Source organism: Pezoporus occidentalis, unplaced genomic scaffold (genome assembly GCF_034315485.1).
Source record: "Pezoporus occidentalis ecotype Australia unplaced genomic scaffold, CSIRO_AGI_Poc_V1 ctg221, whole genome shotgun sequence".
NCBI lineage: Eukaryota > Metazoa > Chordata > Aves > Psittaciformes > Psittacidae > Pezoporus > Pezoporus occidentalis.
Window position 1 is genome coordinate 1,236,578 of NW_026914084.1, and position 17,996 is coordinate 1,254,573.

General features: G+C 54.5%; 2 protein-coding genes across 2 annotated transcripts; both read left to right on the forward strand.

Annotated features, from left to right (window-relative positions):
- Window positions 1-577: 577 nt before the first annotated feature.
- KCNJ4 (potassium inwardly rectifying channel subfamily J member 4) lies at window positions 578-16,615 on the forward strand. The gene is made up of 3 exons (XM_062620539.1): window positions 578-1,368; window positions 12,889-13,061; window positions 14,279-16,615. The coding sequence occupies exons 2-3, from the start codon at window positions 13,024-13,026 to the stop codon at window positions 15,606-15,608; spliced, it is 1,368 nt and encodes a 455-aa protein (XP_062476523.1). The 5' UTR covers window positions 578-1,368; window positions 12,889-13,023; the 3' UTR covers window positions 15,609-16,615.
- Window positions 7,702-10,620, forward strand: LOC134164578 (endosome-associated-trafficking regulator 1-like). The gene is given in 2 exon segments (XM_062620509.1): window positions 7,702-9,976; window positions 9,979-10,620. Coding segments are annotated over 2 exon segments (1,296 nt in total). The 5' UTR covers window positions 7,702-9,126; the 3' UTR covers window positions 10,425-10,620.
- Window positions 16,616-17,996: the final 1,381 nt, after the last annotated feature.

Genomic DNA, 17,996 nt, shown 5'->3' on the forward strand with positions numbered 1-17,996 from the left:
GGAGAGTGGGCTGCACTCACCATGGTGGCGCTCATCAGCTGTGTGAGGAGGCATCCCATGTGCCAGCGGACCTTGGGATGATTTTGCAGTATTGGAACCCAAGGGACAGTCAAAAAGTGAGGGTTTTTTTTATCTCTTTTGACTTTCCAGCACACGCCTTGATGCTGGGGACAGCAGCTGAGACACCGAGATGGAAACCATGTCCACAGACCCTGCTGGCCTGGTGCAGGGCAGTCCCAGGGAGCTGCTGCCTACAGCCATTGCCTGCGGGGACAGGGTGCACTTCAGCATCTGGCTTTGCTGCCACAGAGTCTCCTGGCCTCTTGCCTTGTCACCAAGAAGTGACCTTTTCAAAGCCCCTGAGATGCTGCTGGCCATGGAGACACAAGGGAGGAGGTTTCTGGGACTGGTTTCCCATCCGAGTGGCCATGCATCATCCTGGATCCCCGAGGGCTATCCCTTCTCGCCTGCATCACCCATCCTGGCAGGACACCCGCAGCACTGCAGGGTGTGGAGACCAGGTTGTAGATGCAGGGAGGTGATGCTCTGCACGAGCTGAGAGAGCCTGATCCTTCCTTAGGGTGAGGTGTCAGCCCAGCATCCCAAACCCAAGTAGGAAAACCCGCTGACAGTGGATATTTCATCCCGGCAGGAGGATTCACCTCCCTGGGGGCATCCTGTGGCTGTGCTGTCCCCTTCCCGCTGCCGATGGTTGCGCTCTGGTCTCCCCCATGGTGGCTCCGCAGCTCTGAGCTCACACGCGAGGATGGGCTAAAGTAGCGGAAAGCTGTTGGATCCTACCACAGAGTTACTGACTTCTCAGCTACAGACTGCATAGCAATCAGCGAGGGGGAGAGGCAGCCAGGGAAAGGGAGCGGAGCGCACAGGGAGGAAGAGTGGAAGGGAGAGGGGCGATCTGGGGACCAGAGCAGGGGGGCAGCGAGGGGCACAAGCGAATAACGCCAGGGAAGGAGGGAGTCAGGCAGGAGGGGGAGACCCGAACCCATCACGGAGCCAGGAAGGCACATCAGCGCTCCGTGGGATGGATGCTCCGGGGAGTGAAACATTCTGAGGAGAGGCAGAGGCAGGAGGAGAGCGCTGGCGTGGGCAGGGCAGAGTTAGGAGAGGAGAAGGTCGCGGCAGAGAAGTAGCTCTCCGGGGGGGGGGGGGGGGGGTGGGGGGGGGTGGGTTGGGGAGCGTGGAAAGCCCAAGCCAGAGGCAAGTGCAGGCTGCAGAGAGACCTCCCTGATTCCTCCCGTCCGGCTGAGATGCTTCATGGTGAGATGGAGAAACCGGCCGCTTTCCCCTTCCTCTGATGTTGGCTCTGCACCACGGCTGGAGCCGGCGGCAGCCCTCGGCAGGACCCGGGTAAGAGGCGGTGCTGGAGCGCGCTGTTCCCCTCACCGGCACGAGACTGGGAAGGGCTTTTTTTCCCCTTAGGAAAATAATGTATTGTTTGCTCTGCGCTCGCTCTGAGGAACAGCGATAAATATAACTTAAGGGAGATGCCTGGCTTCGTGTGAGCGTGCCAGCGAATAATAAAGTTGCCTGTGGTGCACAGCGTACGCACATACAGCTACCGGGGCAGCCGTGGGCCATGGAGCAGGGGTGAGCACCTGCCTGTGGACCTTCCCAACTTCCCCCCCCATCCCTCACCACCCTGGCTTCAGTTGCTTTGCAGGTAACTTCCTCATTGCTGTTGTCTCCCCCCGTTTCCTCCTCACCCGGGGCTGGGTCTCGCTCACCTTCTGTTTCTCCTGCTCCGTGCAGGTGATGGTTGTGTCTGGCTGTGGGAGATGAACGGAGCTGGAGACCCGTTCTCTACACAATTGAGTGCACCCAGGGCTGAACTGGCTGTGTTGTCTCTCCCGCTGCTCATGGAGCTTTTTAGGCTCCAGACCTCCCCCCTTTTCCTTTGCCTTCCAGCTCTTCTAGTCCCAGTGAGGCTGATCCTATCAGTGCTGATCCAGTGTCCCACAGATAGGCACGCTGCAAACGATGCTCTGGGTACTGGGTTTGGGTGAAGGAGCTCAGGAGGAAGTCGTGAGCAAAATGCCAGAGGCACGCTGCCTTTGCTCCCTATTGGCAGGGCCGGCATCCTCACTGTTTGCATGGTGCAGGCAGGTCACCTCAGGCATCCCTGAGGCCACCTCCAGCCCTCTGTGTCCCCACTCCTGGGCAAAACACCCAGAGACATCCAAGTCTCTCTACTGAGAGCCTGGTCTCCCATCCCCACTGCTGATCCCAGGCTACATCCATGGCAAAGTGAATGGCTCCAGGGCCTCTCCCTTCTCCCCTTCCTCCCTTTGGGGGGTGTACTGCAAAGGGCAGACAGTGACAGCACACACAGGGGACGTGTGGTGGAGGTGACATGGCTCCAAGACTCCCCTCAACCCCTGCTCTGTGCCTTCCTTGGCTTCTCAGCAGGAGGTGGCCATGGGAAGTGGGAGGTGTGGAGAGGGATCTGAGGCTTAGCGTGACCCAGAGCTCTGGAGGGGACAACAGGGTGTGTGGGGAGCATGTTTTTCTGAAGGAGTAGGGATGTGCCCCTTCTCCATTCACCATTGAAAGTGGCACCCACAGATGCCTGAGTCACCCCAGCATGTGGTCATCACTGTTTGTAGCCACTGACATATTTGCCTTAGGAGGGAAATGTGAGCCTGGTGGGGACAAGAGGTGTTAGGGAAGAGGAAGGATGGTGAGTATGGATCAGTTGGAGAGGGCTGATCCAGAGGGAAGCAGGGCTTCTTCTCCTTCACCTTTCCCCTTTTCCCTCTCTCATCTTCCTCCGGTGCCAAGGCTGAGCACCACAACGTTATGACTCTGGCAGAGGGCTGGCAGCATTCTTTGACTCTTGAGGCCACCCTCCATGGTTTACAAGGAAAGCCAGGAAGTGAGGAGGTGGCTGGGGAAGATGGAGTTTCCCGGCAGGACGGACCCCTCTGGCCCCTCTGGACACCCCAACCTTGGCCACAGGCCACTACCCCGTGTTCCTGTGGTGGTGTCACCGGTGGGAGGGTGCCAGCAAGGGGGAGGAGGACACGGTGCTGGGTACCTGCACCCGCCGCGTGCTGACATCAGTGCAGACGCAGAGCGGAGCAATTAACGGCAATCTGCCCTCAGCGAGTTCCCGTTGTCCTGCCTCGTTACTGCGCTGGGCTGGCTCAACCCGACAGCGCGGCCGGGATCAATGGATGGATGCTCGCGTCTTAGCGATCGATCCCTCCCTCACCCGCGCGGCTCCCCAGCCTCCCGCTGGCGTTTCTGTGAATGGCGAGCACGGAGCGCAGCGCCTGCGCCCGCCTCGCAGCGCTGGGAAACCGCGACGGGCTGAGGCCGTGTTCCTCGACAGTGCTGCTCCGGCGCCCCTCACCGGGGGAGGGTGTGTGTGTGTGTGTGTGTGTGCTTCGCAGGAAGCCCATGGGGCACCAGCAGTGCTTTTCCTCACAGACAAGGTGGCTTTAACGGGGTGGTCGGTCTTGAAGCCCCTCCTCGGGAGAGATGCTGATCCTCTGGCAGTGGGGGGTCGGGATTGGGCAGAGGCCGCCTTTGAGCCGGTTCTCACCCTCAGGTCCCTCAGACTTGTTCTCCATCACTGAAGGTGGTGCTGTGACCCAGGGAGGTGAGGGATAGTAGCTGGCTCCAGGGCGACCCTGTCGTTACTGCCCCAGAGACCCATTACCTCCATTACTGTCCTCTTGGGAGCCTGATGGCAGGGAACTCACCTGCAGGGGCAGTGTCAACATTCACCCACCGGTGTATTTGGGAATAAGATGCCACTCAGGGCTGGCACCGGCCACACAGGCACAGCAGCACCACAGCTGCTCTCACTGGAGATGAGGGAGCAGGGGATGGAGGACATGGTACCCTCCAGCCCCACACTGCTGGCCAGGGACTCCTGTCACTGCTGTGCCCATATCTGTGCCATCCCTTGCCACCACGGTGGGCCTGCCCCTCACAATCTGGACGGCTGGTTTATTTCTATGGCAACATTTCTCCTGAAACACTTGAAAGGAAGCCTGGTGCCATGTGAAAATGCGGGAGGCAGCGTCCCCCACTCTGTCCCCTGCAATGGGCTCAGAGAAAAGACCTTGGCACCTCTCCTGCCTCCTTCTTCACTCTCTCTCTCCCTCTTTGGTGAGTGGTGCCAGCAGTAGTGCAATGAGCTGCCAGCCTCATCCCATCTGCCTCTCCACTGCTTGTTCTCCCCTCCCCTACCTTCATCTTTGCTCTCCCCTCTCCTCTTGCCCTCTCCATTTCCGTGCTGGGTCATGGTATTTGCTGGAAGCCTGCTTAGGCACCAGCACAGAGGGGCAAGTCGGAAAAAGGCTTACAGGAAGAGAATGTCAAAAGCTACTCCTCTATAGAAGAAGGTAAAGCAGTCCAGTAGCCTCATGAGAGCCATATAGATTGGCTCTGCCAGCAGCATAGTGAGCACAGGGGCTGAAGGGCACCGGCGTCTCAGAGGCAGGACAGGCAGGCACTTCATCTCTCCAAAAGCTTGTTGGCATTATGGAGGGGTGGTGCCTGCCATGGGACTAGACACAGTGGCCCCAGAAGTCATCACATCTCCTGTCCCCATTGTTCCCACCACCAAGAAAAAGCCTCGTGTCTGGGTGCAGGGGACAGTGCAGAAGTTGCAGGCAACAGCAGTGGGTAAGAGGCAAGTGAGTGTGCAGGACACCAATGAGAGTGAGCAGGGGTACCACAGCGACCCGCAATGATGGCAGGGGGGAAATTGAAGGTGTATTAGTGTGCAGATGCAGTTGCCATGTCCCGCTTCACACTACTTTCCTCTGTACCCAAGCACATCCGTGTTGGCAGCCCCTGCCATGCCGTGGAGCTGGGGAGCAGGGGAAGGATGGGGGAGACGGTCCTCCATGCCATGGGCATCGGGTGGCATGTAGGCTTGGTTCCTTTTGTGTGAGTTTGTTTAACCTGAGTGAGCAAGCTGCAGCAATACAGGCCAACAGACCTGTAGTGAAATAGTCTATCTGCTCCCTGTGGGAGCGTGGTTCTGCAGCTTACCTGGGACACTCCCTCAGCTCTGTTCCTGGTGCCCCTTAGGCATGACTGAAAGGGGGGAAGCTGGGACCCCTCAGAGGCTGGTGCCTCCACTGGGCTCCGTGTTAGAGCATGGACAAGGGTTTTGTGGGTGCATTACTTTTTCCCTATGGTAGATGGGCTAGTGCTGAGCAGCCAGGCCAGGCTGAGCACTCAGCCCTTGCACAGCAGCCGGTGTGGAGCCGTGGCTGCAGCCTCTCTCAGCTGGGGGCTTGGTAAAGAGCAGGCTTTGCCCTGGGTAGCAGCTCACCCTTTGTTGCTGTCACTGTTGTTGACATCATTCATAACCCATTTGCAGGTGCCTGCCTTGCTGGGTGCTTTGCAGAGGCACTGGCAGGCTGCCCCTTCCCTGTCAGGAGTGCAGCCACAGTGGGGAGTCAGATGATATCCCTGATGAGCCGAAAGTCATGGAAATGCCCCACTTGGGCAGTCCTCCCGGCCAGGCCAGCGCGGGGTCAGGAGGGGTTCTGCGCTGGAGAGACCCTGAGGTGGAGGGACACTGCTGGAGGCAGCCTTTTGACAAGGCTCCTGCAGGGCAGGATGCTCAGTAAGGGAGCTCTTGGGGTGGGTGTTAGGGGAAATGCCCTTTTTGCTGGTGCAGTCATGCTGGGAAGCTGCAGGAGGTGACCTAAGTGCACTGCAGCCACCCAGGGCATAGGGACCTCGGGGACACCCCAGCGCCTTCAGTTTTACAGCTCTTGCAGATTTTGCACCAACCCTTTGGGGTCAGGTCCATGGCTTTGGTAGGATGGCTGCTGGGGTGTACGTCAGCCCCAGGGCTTCCTCGGGAGCAGCCAGGACATGGTCTGCACCCTGGCTACCACAGAAGGCAGGCTCCTTTTTGTCCCAGAACCACTCCCAGGGAAGGCCAGGGGCCTTCTGAGCATTTCATTTTCCCTGTGATGCCAGCCCACCCACCTCACTCGACAAGACAAAGTGGGGACTCCTCCCCAGCCATGGCCCCAGCAGCATGCTTTCCTTACCTTCCTGCTCGGCTGCTCCCCTGCCCCTGCCTCTTGTGCCCCAAGCCCTGTGTCATGCAGAGGAGAGTGGATGAGTGCCCCTGCAGTCCCACCAGCCCTCCTGCAGGGTACCCCCCTCTGCTAGGATCCCAGGGAGCCCAGGCTGTGTGGCCGGAGCAGGGACCGCCAGGGTGGTGTGGGAGCAGGCAGGAGTTGGTGCTGTCACCTTTCTGTGCCTCTTCCCGACTTTGTCATCCCGGAGACCTTTGTGTGGATCCCATTTTTATCTGTTTTTAATCCCTCTCTCCCTTTCTCTCCTTCTCTCTTTGCTTTCTTCTCTCCCCCTCCCGTCAGTATGTGGGCTGATCACTGCTCAAACTTTTAATTCAGATGGTAATTGGAATAATAATACGGGCAGAATCCTTCTGGCTCCGTTGCTGCAGCTGGCTTCAGGGAGCTATGAATAGCTCTGAGTCACACACTGAGATGGTTTAACTTCAAATCATTTTGTTTTGTTTTCATATTACCCATCCCCGAGCTCCAGAGCTTCACAGGGAGGGGAAAAAAAAATCCCCCCTTCTCACTCCACCCCAAAATCTAAACCGGGCAGAGGCAGGTGAATAAAATCCTCTGTTAAGAGAGACAAACTGGTCAGCAGATCATGCCTTGCGGGCAGATGGGGACTGTTGGCACTTACTCGATCTATTTATAATTATTGAACGAAAAGGCAGAAGTGTGTATGTAAAAATGGTAAAGAGTTGATTACAGCTTCCTCCCCTCACCTTCCATATGTCACTTGCCTTTTTAATATGGTAAAACTCTCCCGCACGGTGACTGTGCCTTCGCGTGTGCTCGTACAGCACCTAGCACCCAGTCCTGTCGGCACTCAGGAGTGACAGCGCGGCCGCTGCCTCCCATAGCAATGCAGCCCCGTGGCCCTACGAGCCTCAGCAGGAGGATTTGTGAGGAAGAGGAGAAGAGATGGGGTTACCGAGAGGACAGAGAGGACAAACCGAACGCTGTGGGTCTGCAAAGTGCCGAAGCGGTCCCCTCTCTGCAGTGGGTGTTCCCACCCTGCCTCCCCAAGAGCCAAGAAGGTGTCTGCTGTGTTGTTGCCATGCCTGAGCTGGTGGGATGGGTCTGTGGAAGCTGCTCTCAAAACCAGGTGATGCTACGCAGCTGCTAAGAGGAATAAAGGTACGAAGCACAGCGCAAGCAGAGGCTGCAATATTGACCACAGACAGGAGGGAAGCATTTGCCAGACAACTCTACATAAAGCAAAGACTAAGAGTGTAAAAATACCCTGGGATTTTTCCATCGTCGTCGTTCACGGTGTACATCCCAGAGCACCAGATATGGGTGTTATAAAAAGAGAAGTGGGGGAGTGCTTCAGCGTGGACTTTTCTGTTCTGTTTCATGAGACTCTTCCATCGCAGATGTAAGGAAGGATTGACAATATATGATCTGTTCTGGCAGGGGCTGAAGAAAGCCTGAGACGTGCGAGGCACTGCACTGTGTACCGGAGGTGGAGCAATGGAGACATTTCATCGGCACCACGTGCCATGGCATTATCAGCCTGCAGAGCCCTCAGGAAACAATGGCAGCAGCCCAGCCCCACACATCTGCTTGGGGCAGTGTCACCTTGTGCTCCTGGAGCGCAGTGTCACCTGGGAAGGTGGGATGACTGCAGCATCGCCGCGGAGTCCTTGGCATTGCTCAATCTAGGGTGTGGGAAGGGGAAAGTGATTGGGAAGGAGGGAAGGCCAGCCCAGGCTGCAGGGCTGGAGGTGGCTCTTGGTCCCCAGAGGCTCATGTGGCTGCCAGCTTCAGTGTTGCAAGACAGCGCTTACAATGTCCATGCTGCAGCGGCTTCCCAAAGTGACAGGGGGCTTCCTCAGGCCGTGAAATAGGTGGGTGTTGATGTATGCCAAGGACAGGGCAGCAGAGGGATGCAGGAGCATCCTGCCTAGCATCTCCCAGGGCACCCATGCTGCAACCACCAGTGTGGTTTCATCCAACTCCCCAGGGGTCAGTGCTGACCCCCTGGCTCCCTTCCACATGCGGGTCCCAGGAGGCAGAGCAAGCTCCAAGGTCCTCAGCCATGCTGCAAGATTTATATTTCTGTCCTTTATCAGGCTTTCCTCCCCCTCATCCATGTGATAGGCATCTGCCTGTCCAGGGTCTGAAACCCCCCTTTTGCTGGAGGCATCTCTGAGCCTTCCACCTTCATCCCATTTGTGTTTCGGGTTTCCAAGGAGCAACAGGACCATTGCACAGCCATTTGAACTGAGCTTTCTTAGGGTTTGGCCTCTTGGTACAACCCCTGGCCTAACCAAGCTGCCAGCATCCATTGTGCAGGCTGGGATGTCAGCAGCGGCCCTGGGTCACCAGCTGCTGAAGGGGGGACAGTGGCTACATCACCTCCTGGTGTGGCACCTCTGAATGCAAGCCCAATGCAATGGCAGTCCCCAGCCCAGGGCTTCTCTCCTGCCTGTCTGCCTCACCCGTGGAGGCACCGCACGCAGTGGGGGTGTGTTGGGGTGGAAGTGGTAAGCAGGTTTATTTTTGTTCGTCTCCTGGCTCGTGCCGCTCCGAGTTTGTGTCGCCCGGCATTACTAACGCTTCCCTGCGCCAGCTGGCAGCAGGGGATGAATCAGATCAGCAGTGCCATGGTGCAGACCCCTCACTGGGCACGGGCCTTTGGGTGATGCCTCTGGACAAAGCGCTGGCGATGTCTTTTTTTAGTGAGCCCTGGCACCAAAACGCCCTTGGCTTGATCTTGCAGCTTGAGAAGCCTCAGTAGCCTGCAGGGCAGGGTTGTCCCCTCTGCCCTATGCTGCCTGCTAGGGCCAGCTGGTCCCTGTCCCCCCTGCACACTGGAGGTCTTGGGTAGCTTCATGAGCTATTCTCTACCCACCGGCAGCATCCCCTAGCTGGAGTCTGGTCCAGACCATGAGGATCCAGATTATCACCCAGCTGCCAAAAGGGGCACTTCTGCAGTTGTTTGGTTCCTCTCCCCCGTGGTCATGACCTGACAGCAGTCACATGGTGCCATCGCATACCTGGTGATTCCTGTTCTCTCCAAAATACACACACAGAGATGCATGGACCTTCTCTCCACTCCCTCCCAAACACATTGGTAGGGGGTGGGGGGGGATTTAGGCATCTGTTTCTTCCCCCACGAGTGTCGCTGGGGCTGCAGAAGTTGGCACACTGCTTGTCAGTGTCACTTACCCCCAAGAGGGTAATCTGGATCCTCCTGCTTGCTGCAGCCCAAAGCATCCTGAAAATGCCATGGCTGCTTGACACCTCGGGGACAGCGGAGAGGGTCTGCCCAGAATCTCAAGGTTTGGAAGATGATGATGATGCTGATGATGAATTGAGCTACTCCTGCCACTCTGTGTGTCCTCCACTGCAGTCCAAGAGCTACGAGAATCTGAGTGATAATCAGGTGGAGGATCTAGGAGAAGCCATCCCATTTTCCCTAAATTCTAAGCACTCTCACATGGTGGAAGACAAAGCCGAGAAAAATAGAACCTATGCTGGGAAGTTGGCTGAGTATGCACAGGAGCTTGAGGAGGAAGCTCAGGAGTTTCAGACACCATTTAACAAAGACATGAAAAGGGTTGGCAGCTTGTCCGAAGATGAGGAACACAGCTGAGTCTGTCACTTCCCTGTGCATCAAAGGTCACACATCCTCCAAACAGCAAGTATGGAACCCTGTGGCTCCTATGACTCTTTCCAGTGTAGCATGGGCAATCACTCGGGGATTGATGCCTTTTCCCTGAGGGCCCATGCCAGTGACCCTTATCTGGGGTACCCAGAACATATCAAGGGAGCAGGACCCCACATGCTGTATGAGGAGGCCATCAGGGACAGGCAGTTCCAATTGCTGCAGCTGACCAACGACATGCTCAGAGAGGAGAATGCCATGCTCAGAAGGATACTGAAAGCATGCAGAGCTTCATGAAGAGCCAGGTGTGCATGATACAGAAGCTGCAGAGGCAGCTGAAGGCCAGCCTGGCCAAAGAAGAGAGGGATGCCCAAGAGCCGCAGACCTTTGCCCAGCAGAGTGAGTGGAACCTCCATCTAACGACCCACCGGGATCTGGAGGCAGAAAGCAATGTGGAAAAGCTGAAGCAGAAGATCTTTATTCTCCAGGGAGAGCTGGAGAGCTCCAAGGCAGAGAATGAAAACCTGAAAGCAGGCCAAACACCTGACCTGGGAGCAATGAAACACAACATAGATTTTTCCTCGTGGAACCTCCATGAGGTAATAATGTGTGCAAACTGGTCCATCAAACAGCTCACCTCTGGAGAAGAGTTGCTGCATTTTGTTGCTGAGGTCCTTGAATCTATGGGCGAAATTCATAAAGTTGAAGCAGGAGAAGAGCCGTGAACTCGGGTCCTACAGAAGAGTGTATGGATCAAGACCACGGGTCTCCCACTGCAGCCTATATTAAAACCATTTGCTCTCATGTGCTTGAATGTGTGTTCAGATTTGTAGCCTTTATTCTTCATGGAAATTATTTCTTGTGATTAAGTACAAACTGCAGGTAGGGATGTAGTTTTAGCTTTGTTCTGGAGCTGTGGACCCAGCGGCAAATGTTTCCCAGGCTGGAAGGTCCAGCTGTGGTGGGCAACATACTGCAACAGACTGTGCCACAGCTCTGGCTGCCCTGGGCTCCCATGTGACAGCCAGGAGGAAGCACAGCAGCATGGGATGCAGCACTCTTAAACAGTGTGCCCACCTTTTCCTGCAGCTGTACCAGCTAGAAATGGAGATGAGCAATTCCTTTGCATTTCATCTGGTTCCTTTGCCCCTCCTCGGTGAGGTGGGGAAGGTGAGAAGCAGACTACTGCACATGGTTGCAGTGAGCAGATGCTCCTTAGGTCCTCCTTCTACTTCTTTTGTAGCTACCTCCTAGGCCAGATATCCAAAATCTCTAGAAATTGTGCATCTGTTCCTGCAGTAGGGGAAAGGGTCGTGGTGGCGAGGTGGTGACAAAGGTGGTGAGAAACCTTTAGGCAGTTGTGAAGTATCCATACTTGCGAGCTGTGGCAGTGCCTTTCCTCTGGTGTCAGCGTCAGTGCTGGCTAAGGATGAGCGTGGCTTATCCAGGCTGCCTAAGGAAGGCACCAGTTGCAGAAGATGCCCTTCCTCTCCTGGCTGGAGCTGTCTTAGAGGGGTATACCTAAATTGCCTGCCTTTGTCACCCCCTAAAGACCTGCAGGAGCCTGATGTAGAAACTCACCACGTAATCACTGAGAGTATGCCTTAGCTTTATACTAGCAGAACCATCTGTGAGCACAAAGTGACCTTTCCTCATCACCTGGTCATCCCTCTACATTTCTGATGAATTTCTGCTACCAACCCCAGTTTCTGCTGTAGGTTTACCCAGCTGCATAACCAAATTTCCTGTATCTGTCCAAACCAACCCTCCTTTAAGACTTGGATGCTGTAGAGCAGTGTGGGGGTGGGTGCTGGCAAAGTTCAGTGCCAAAGTGTTTTTTCCTGATGGGAATTTTTAGGAAGCTGTTCACTTCTACCTCTATATGGTGAGCTGTGGACTACAGGGTAGCTGTGTTCTCCTGGTCCCATAATATCCTTGGTCTGGACAACCATGTTTATGTTGCCACAGAGATTAAAGTGCCTCAGTAACCTTGGTCTCTGGAGGAGAGACTGCTGGTTAATCTTCACCCCAGACATGACAACAGCAGTGCTTGCACATCACTTGCTGCTTTCTTGTCTGTGCTCCTAACTGGGGGAAGGTGGTGGCCACCCCTAGCCACATGAAGCCCCAATCTGCAATAATGATGATAAGGCAAGGATGGCTCTCACCAGCTTTTCCATCCCAGACATCACTTGCCGTTTTTCTCTCCTGTCCATGCACGACTACTCACAGGCAGCTCTAAACCTTGGATTTGACCTCCAGATCCTTGGATTTGTCCCATATAGGGCAACCATTGGTTGCTCATCATTGAGGTTGGGAGGAAGCAAACTAACTGGCTCTATCTGTGTCTTGCGCTCTACACTGACTGCTGTAATCCAAAGGTTACAGTGCAGGATTAGCATGGGTGTACAAAGCCCTTCCTAATCTGTGAGTCATTACCCCCTCACTGCATTTCACTTCCCAGCAGCTCTGGGCAGGCAGGATAGGTCGGCTCCTAAGTCTTCGTTTTCCCCATTCTTCTGTCTGGGGAGAACTGGGTCAGGACATAACATCTGCTGGACTTCCTCTCCAGGGCTCTGCTGCTGAGCTGCTCGTTGGATGCTGTACACAGGGCACATCATAAGGTTTGTTTGCTCTAACCAGTTTCTCCTTGGCTACCCCTAAGCCCTTACTTTCCATCAGTTCTCCCTTTTGGCTCTGCTCGTTGCTTTTCTTCTCTTTGAAACAGGAGGGATGCTCTGCACCCCCTGGAAATAAATTCCCTCTGGGTCAGGCTGGGCTGATGGGGATACTTGAGGGCTGCCGTGCATGTCCATGCTTCATTAGTCCTTCTGTGTGAGGTATTTATCCTGGCTGAGCTCTCGTCCTCCTGTAAGCTATGATATTAATATAGTAGCTCAGAGCAAGGGCCGCGCAAGCTGCTCGACCATTGTGCCCTTGATCTGGAGAGTGGTGACCGTCTGGCCTTGCCCTTCTCCTGGCAGTAGATGTCGGCAAGCATGGGGGCTGTGGGCCATTGATCCATCAGCTCCTAACCTGCTCCAGCCAGACTGCAGTGGACCCCTCCATGGACAACTCCAGGCCCCTCCTGAGCAAAAGGCTGGGAGCTGTGTGCCCCCTGCTCTGAGACTGGGAAGGGTGCTGTCAAGGGATGCTCTGACTGGGTTTTGCTTCATCCTCCCCTGCAAGGCACGTGCCCAAGAGCAATTGCAATGGCAGCGCCGGTCCCAGCTCGCCAGAGGTGAAACCTGGAGCCACTGGGTCCCATGTGAGTGCTGCTGCATGAGATCCTGCGCCCTCCCAGCTGCAGCCCCCTGACACTTGATGATACAGCGAGCCATGGGCAGCGTCCGAGTCAACCGGTGAGTAACCCTCCTCTCCAGGATGCTGCTGCCCTGGGTGGCCTGCTCCTCCTCCTCTGGCCCCTCAGGTCCTATCTTCAGCCTGTCTTTCAGTATAGTCTTCTCAAATCATCTGCCAGGGTCTATTCCTGCTCCTGGCTCCTCTCTCTTTCTCCAATCCAAAACATTCTGTACAGGGGGACAGTGATCAAAGAAGTGGTATGGAGAAGCAAAGCAGTGCATGGTGCTGGACCAGAAACTACAGATTCCAGCATTGCTGCAGAAGCCCATGTCCCCAGGAAGCACAGCTCCAGCCTCCAGTGCTTCCCTCACCATGAGATGAGGATGGGGGTCACAAAACCTATGAAGGAGGGCTCCAGCTGATGTGTCAACACTATGGATGGGAGGGAGACACTGCCAGCTTGAGGGGTCCTGGGAGGCTGTGGCTTAGTGGTTGGGACGGCAGAGTGGTCTTTGTGCGTCTGTGTACTTGCTTGATTTCCTCAGTGGTCAGAGCATCTTCTGCCATCACATCTTTAAGGAGTATCTACAACTATCCCAGCAGCCTGTGAGGGGGAGCAGCAGTGCTGCCTGCGAGGGAGGGGAGCTGGAGGGGCAAATGTCTCCCAGAAAATGTGTGTGGAGCTTCTGTCAGGGAAACTGCCAGCACTTTTTGGCTGTTGATCTCCAAATTACACCTTTGGCTTCGGATGCAGGATACTGGGAGCCACGCGCGTTGCTGTGGCAACAGAATTGTCCTGAGCTCAGGAAGCGTATAAACATTGTCACCAATGCACCATGAAAGCAGGGAGGAGAAAACAGAAAATCCAGGCCTTATGTAATGCCAGGGCCAAAGTGTGGCCATACTGCGAGTGCTTGTTCCTGGGGTTCCTGGCTGTCCCAGCTGCTGCCAGGTTTCAAAGCCTTGGATCCCTCCCCACCGCAAAGGCTGGAAGGTAGCACAGTGCTACAAGCTTCTGCTGCTCTGCTGCCCTGTCAGGACTTCCATAGATACAACCTCCTGGCAGCAAGACTTGACAAATATTGCAGCCGAGCTCCACCAATTTGGTCAGGGTGGCACCACGGTGCAATAACCAGGGAAACGTGCTGTTGTGATATTCAACACAGCGGTACCGTAGCCATGTGAGCCACCCACACGTCTCCCGCCCTCGCTGTCTCAGTGGTTGCTGTTATTCTTCATGTATTTCTGCTGGCAATGCCTGTTTCTTCTCTTCCAGGTACAGCATCGTCTCAACTGAAGAGGATGGACACAAGGTCTCTGCTCTGGGCAGCATGAACGGGCACAGCCGGAATGGGAAGGGCCATGCCCCCCGGCGGAAGCACCGCAACCGTTTTGTGAAGAAGAATGGGCAGTGCAATGTCTACTTTGCCAACCTGAGCAACAAGTCTCAGCGCTACATGGCCGACATCTTCACTACCTGTGTGGACACGCGCTGGCGCTACATGCTTATGATCTTCTCTGCTGCCTTCCTGGTCTCCTGGCTCTTCTTTGGCTTCCTCTTCTGGTGCATCGCTTTCTTCCATGGTGACCTCAATGCACCAGCAGTGGGAGGCAGTCCCTCTCTCCTCAAGCCCTGCATCATGCACGTGAACAGCTTCCTAGGGGCTTTTCTTTTCTCAGTGGAGACACAGACAACCATTGGGTATGGCTTCCGCTGCGTGACTGAGGAGTGCCCGCTGGCTATCATGGCAGTTGTGGTCCAGTCCATCGTGGGCTGCGTTATTGACTCCTTCATGATTGGCACTATCATGGCCAAGATGGCAAGGCCCAAGAAGAGGGCCCAGACTCTCCTCTTCAGTCACCATGCAGTCATCTCCGTGCGGGATGGCAAACTGTGCCTCATGTGGCGGGTGGGCAACCTGAGGAGGAGCCACATTGTGGAGGCCCATGTCCGAGCCCAGCTCATCAAGCCCTACATGACAGAGGAAGGGGAATATCTCCCACTGGACCAGCGGGACCTAAATGTGGGCTACGATGTGGGCCTTGATCGTATATTTTTGGTCTCACCCATTATTATCGTTCATGAGATTGACGAGGAGAGTCCACTTTATGGGATTGGCAAGGAGGAGCTGGAGACGGAGAACTTTGAGATTGTTGTTATCCTTGAGGGGATGGTGGAAGCCACAGCCATGACCACACAAGCACGAAGCTCTTACCTTGCTAGTGAAATCCTTTGGGGTCATCGCTTTGAACCTGTTGTGTTTGAGGAGAAGAACCACTACAAAGTGGATTATTCACGCTTTCACAAGACCTACGAGGTAGCCGGCACACCTTGCTGCTCAGCCCGGGAGCTGCAAGAAAGCAAGATGACTATCCTACCTTCTCCCCCACCTCCCAGTGCCTTCTGCTATGAAAATGAGCTGGCTCTTGTCAGTCAAGACGAAGATGAAGATGATGACGAAGTGGGTGTGGTGTTAGGAGGCAGCACTAAGGAGGAGGGAGGCGTCATCCAGATGATGGATTTTGGAAGCCACCTGGACCTGGAGCGGCTCCAGGCAACTCTGCCCCTAGATACAATCTCGTACCGCAGGGAATCAGCCATCTAACTCCTCCAGTCTCCCCATTCTACACCTGTTGCCCACAGTCTCCTCTGTTCTGCACCCGTACATAGCTGGATAAGTCCCTTGCCCACCAAAAAATGCCTCCCACGACTGTGTCTCAGCCCCTGAGTACATCAAGGCCTGGAGCTGCTCTGATATACTCCCTTTCCCATGAAGTTATACTACCTGGAAGAGGAGTGAGGATACACGACTCTTCCCGTGTGTGCAGTTTGTGCTAGGACCCCTTTCCTGCCCAGAGACAGGAGAGCAGCAGGCCTGGTTTCTCATCTCTGGAGAGGCGACAGGAGTCCCTGCTCTCAATGGACAGACCAGGACCTACAACAAGTGTTTCTGCTGCTGAGGGAGCAGCAGACTGTCTCAACAGATACCCTCTCAACATGGGTAGGCACCATGGCTGTCAGGAGTCGACTGCCACTAGGAAGGAGAGAAGCGATATCTAAGCACTGACCAGATAAGGATGGATGGGAGAATTTTGGACTCTTGGAGGAAATGGGGAAAGGATCTCAAGGGAGGGGTTTACTTGCATGTTTATTGCTTGTTGAACATGACTGTGTATAAAACAGAATGAGAACTAAAATCCGTATTCCACTGCAAATGCCAAGCTAGGAGACAAGGACGCTCTTTGTAGCCTACTCTGCACTCTCCTTGGCTTTTGGCATCTGTCACCTCCAGAAGCAGCTCAGCTCCACAGACTCAGACCCAGTTCTCCCACTCCTCTTGCAAAACACATCCTGCTCCTCTGCGGAGACGCTTGTCAGAGGAGGCAGGGCCCTGTGTTTGCACACTCAGACTGCTCCCTGGCACAGTGCAACTGGGATGACAGACAAGTGACCTGACTGGACAGCAGACCCTCAACTTCCTCCTTTCACCTCCTCCGTTCTCCCTGCTGCCATCGGCTGTAAAACTGAATTTGTAACTATTTATTTTTAATAAAGTCTAATATCCCAGGGGAGGTTTGGAAGTAAAGGAGAGACCCTAAGGCTGAAGCCAGGTGTAGAGACTGGTGAGAGTTATTAGTGCTGGTGTTTGCTCTTTGTATGGTATTGGTGCCTGGAAGCTCCACCACAAGGGCTCCCCTGTTCTGGGCCTCTCTAGTAAAGACTTACAATAGGAGACTCAGAGAATTTGCTCAGGGAGAAGATCATACAAAATGCATGTATGGAAGGAAGCACTTGCATTAAAAGTACCAGTAGGGTGGGTCAAACACTCCTGCTTGCTTTGGAGATGGGAGTTTTGCCCAGGGAAGGTTTATAGATAGAAGATGTGTTTGACGAAAAGGCAGAGATGTGTCAGACACTGTTCTAGATGTAAGGATCAAAAAAACCCATGAAAGACCCCAAAACCTCTTTTTTTTTTGTTTGTTTTCTTTTAATTTGGTAGGGGCAAGTGAGAACCAGGGAGAGTGAGGGAGGACATCGACCAGAGCTGGAGCTGCAACGTCACTTTGCTCTCATTAAACAAAAGACACAAAAACCTGAGGAGCCTTTTCCTTTAGGAGCAGCAGAATCACTCCTTCTAAACTGTAGATGATACGAGGACAAACAGACAAACAGGTAGCTCAGGAAGATGCTCCAGGCACCCATCAGTTGTGATATGGGGAGAATGGCTGAAGAAATATGTCCCACCCAACCCTTGATCTACACAGCATAAAACCAGCATCTTGATACCAATTTGGAATTAGTTCAAAAAGCAAGATGAAGGAGGGAAAAGCAGAAGGGGAAGGAAGGAAACAGTAGGAGTGAGAGGAAGAAGGAGGCACAGCAGGCAAGTGGAGGAGGAGGAAGGGAAAAAGAAGAAGAGAAAGTAAGGTAACATGGAAGTGCATGTGAGAAAGAGTGGAGATAGGCTAACAAGACAGGTGTAGACCCAGATGTGGCTATTTCTCATCCGGGATGTGGGTTCTGTGGGAAACAGCTGCCCACCCCAGCAGTGATCTGACACCTTTGGGAATCCTTGCCAAGAAGGGAAGAGGAGCTGGAAGAAGGATAAAAAGAGAGCAGACAGATGACAACCAAAGAGCAAGGCATCAGGACAGGAGTGGAGAAAGAAAAGGCATCACTCCTAGTGCCTTTCTAATGCCTTCCTCTCCTCCCACTGGGCAGAGAGTGGGAACAGGAGATCTTAGATTGTGGTGCCTCCTGACTTGATAGACAGCCTCATTTTTCCACGTGCGTCCTGTCCCACCTCTCCTCTCCAGTGCTAATTAATGAAGCCCTTCCCTCCCTTTATTACTTATTTATTGTCCCCAGAGGGAATAAGCAGGGGCTGGTATTGACCTGGCTTTTAATACAGCTTTCAGAGCCCAGTGCCTGCCACTGGCCATGGCAGCAGAAACAAATTAATGGACCGAGAGAGAAGGACTCTGTGTGTGAG

What these genes read in the sequence shown, in the direction of transcription:
- KCNJ4 (XM_062620539.1), top strand. Translation starts at nt 13,024, where the DNA reads ATGATACAGCGAGCCATGGGCAGCGTCCGAGTCAACCG. An exon ending in GGCAGCGTCCGAGTCAACCG is followed by an intron (nt 13,062 to 14,278) that starts GTGAGTAACCCT and finishes CTTCTCTTCCAG; the next exon opens with GTACAGCATCGTCTCAACTG.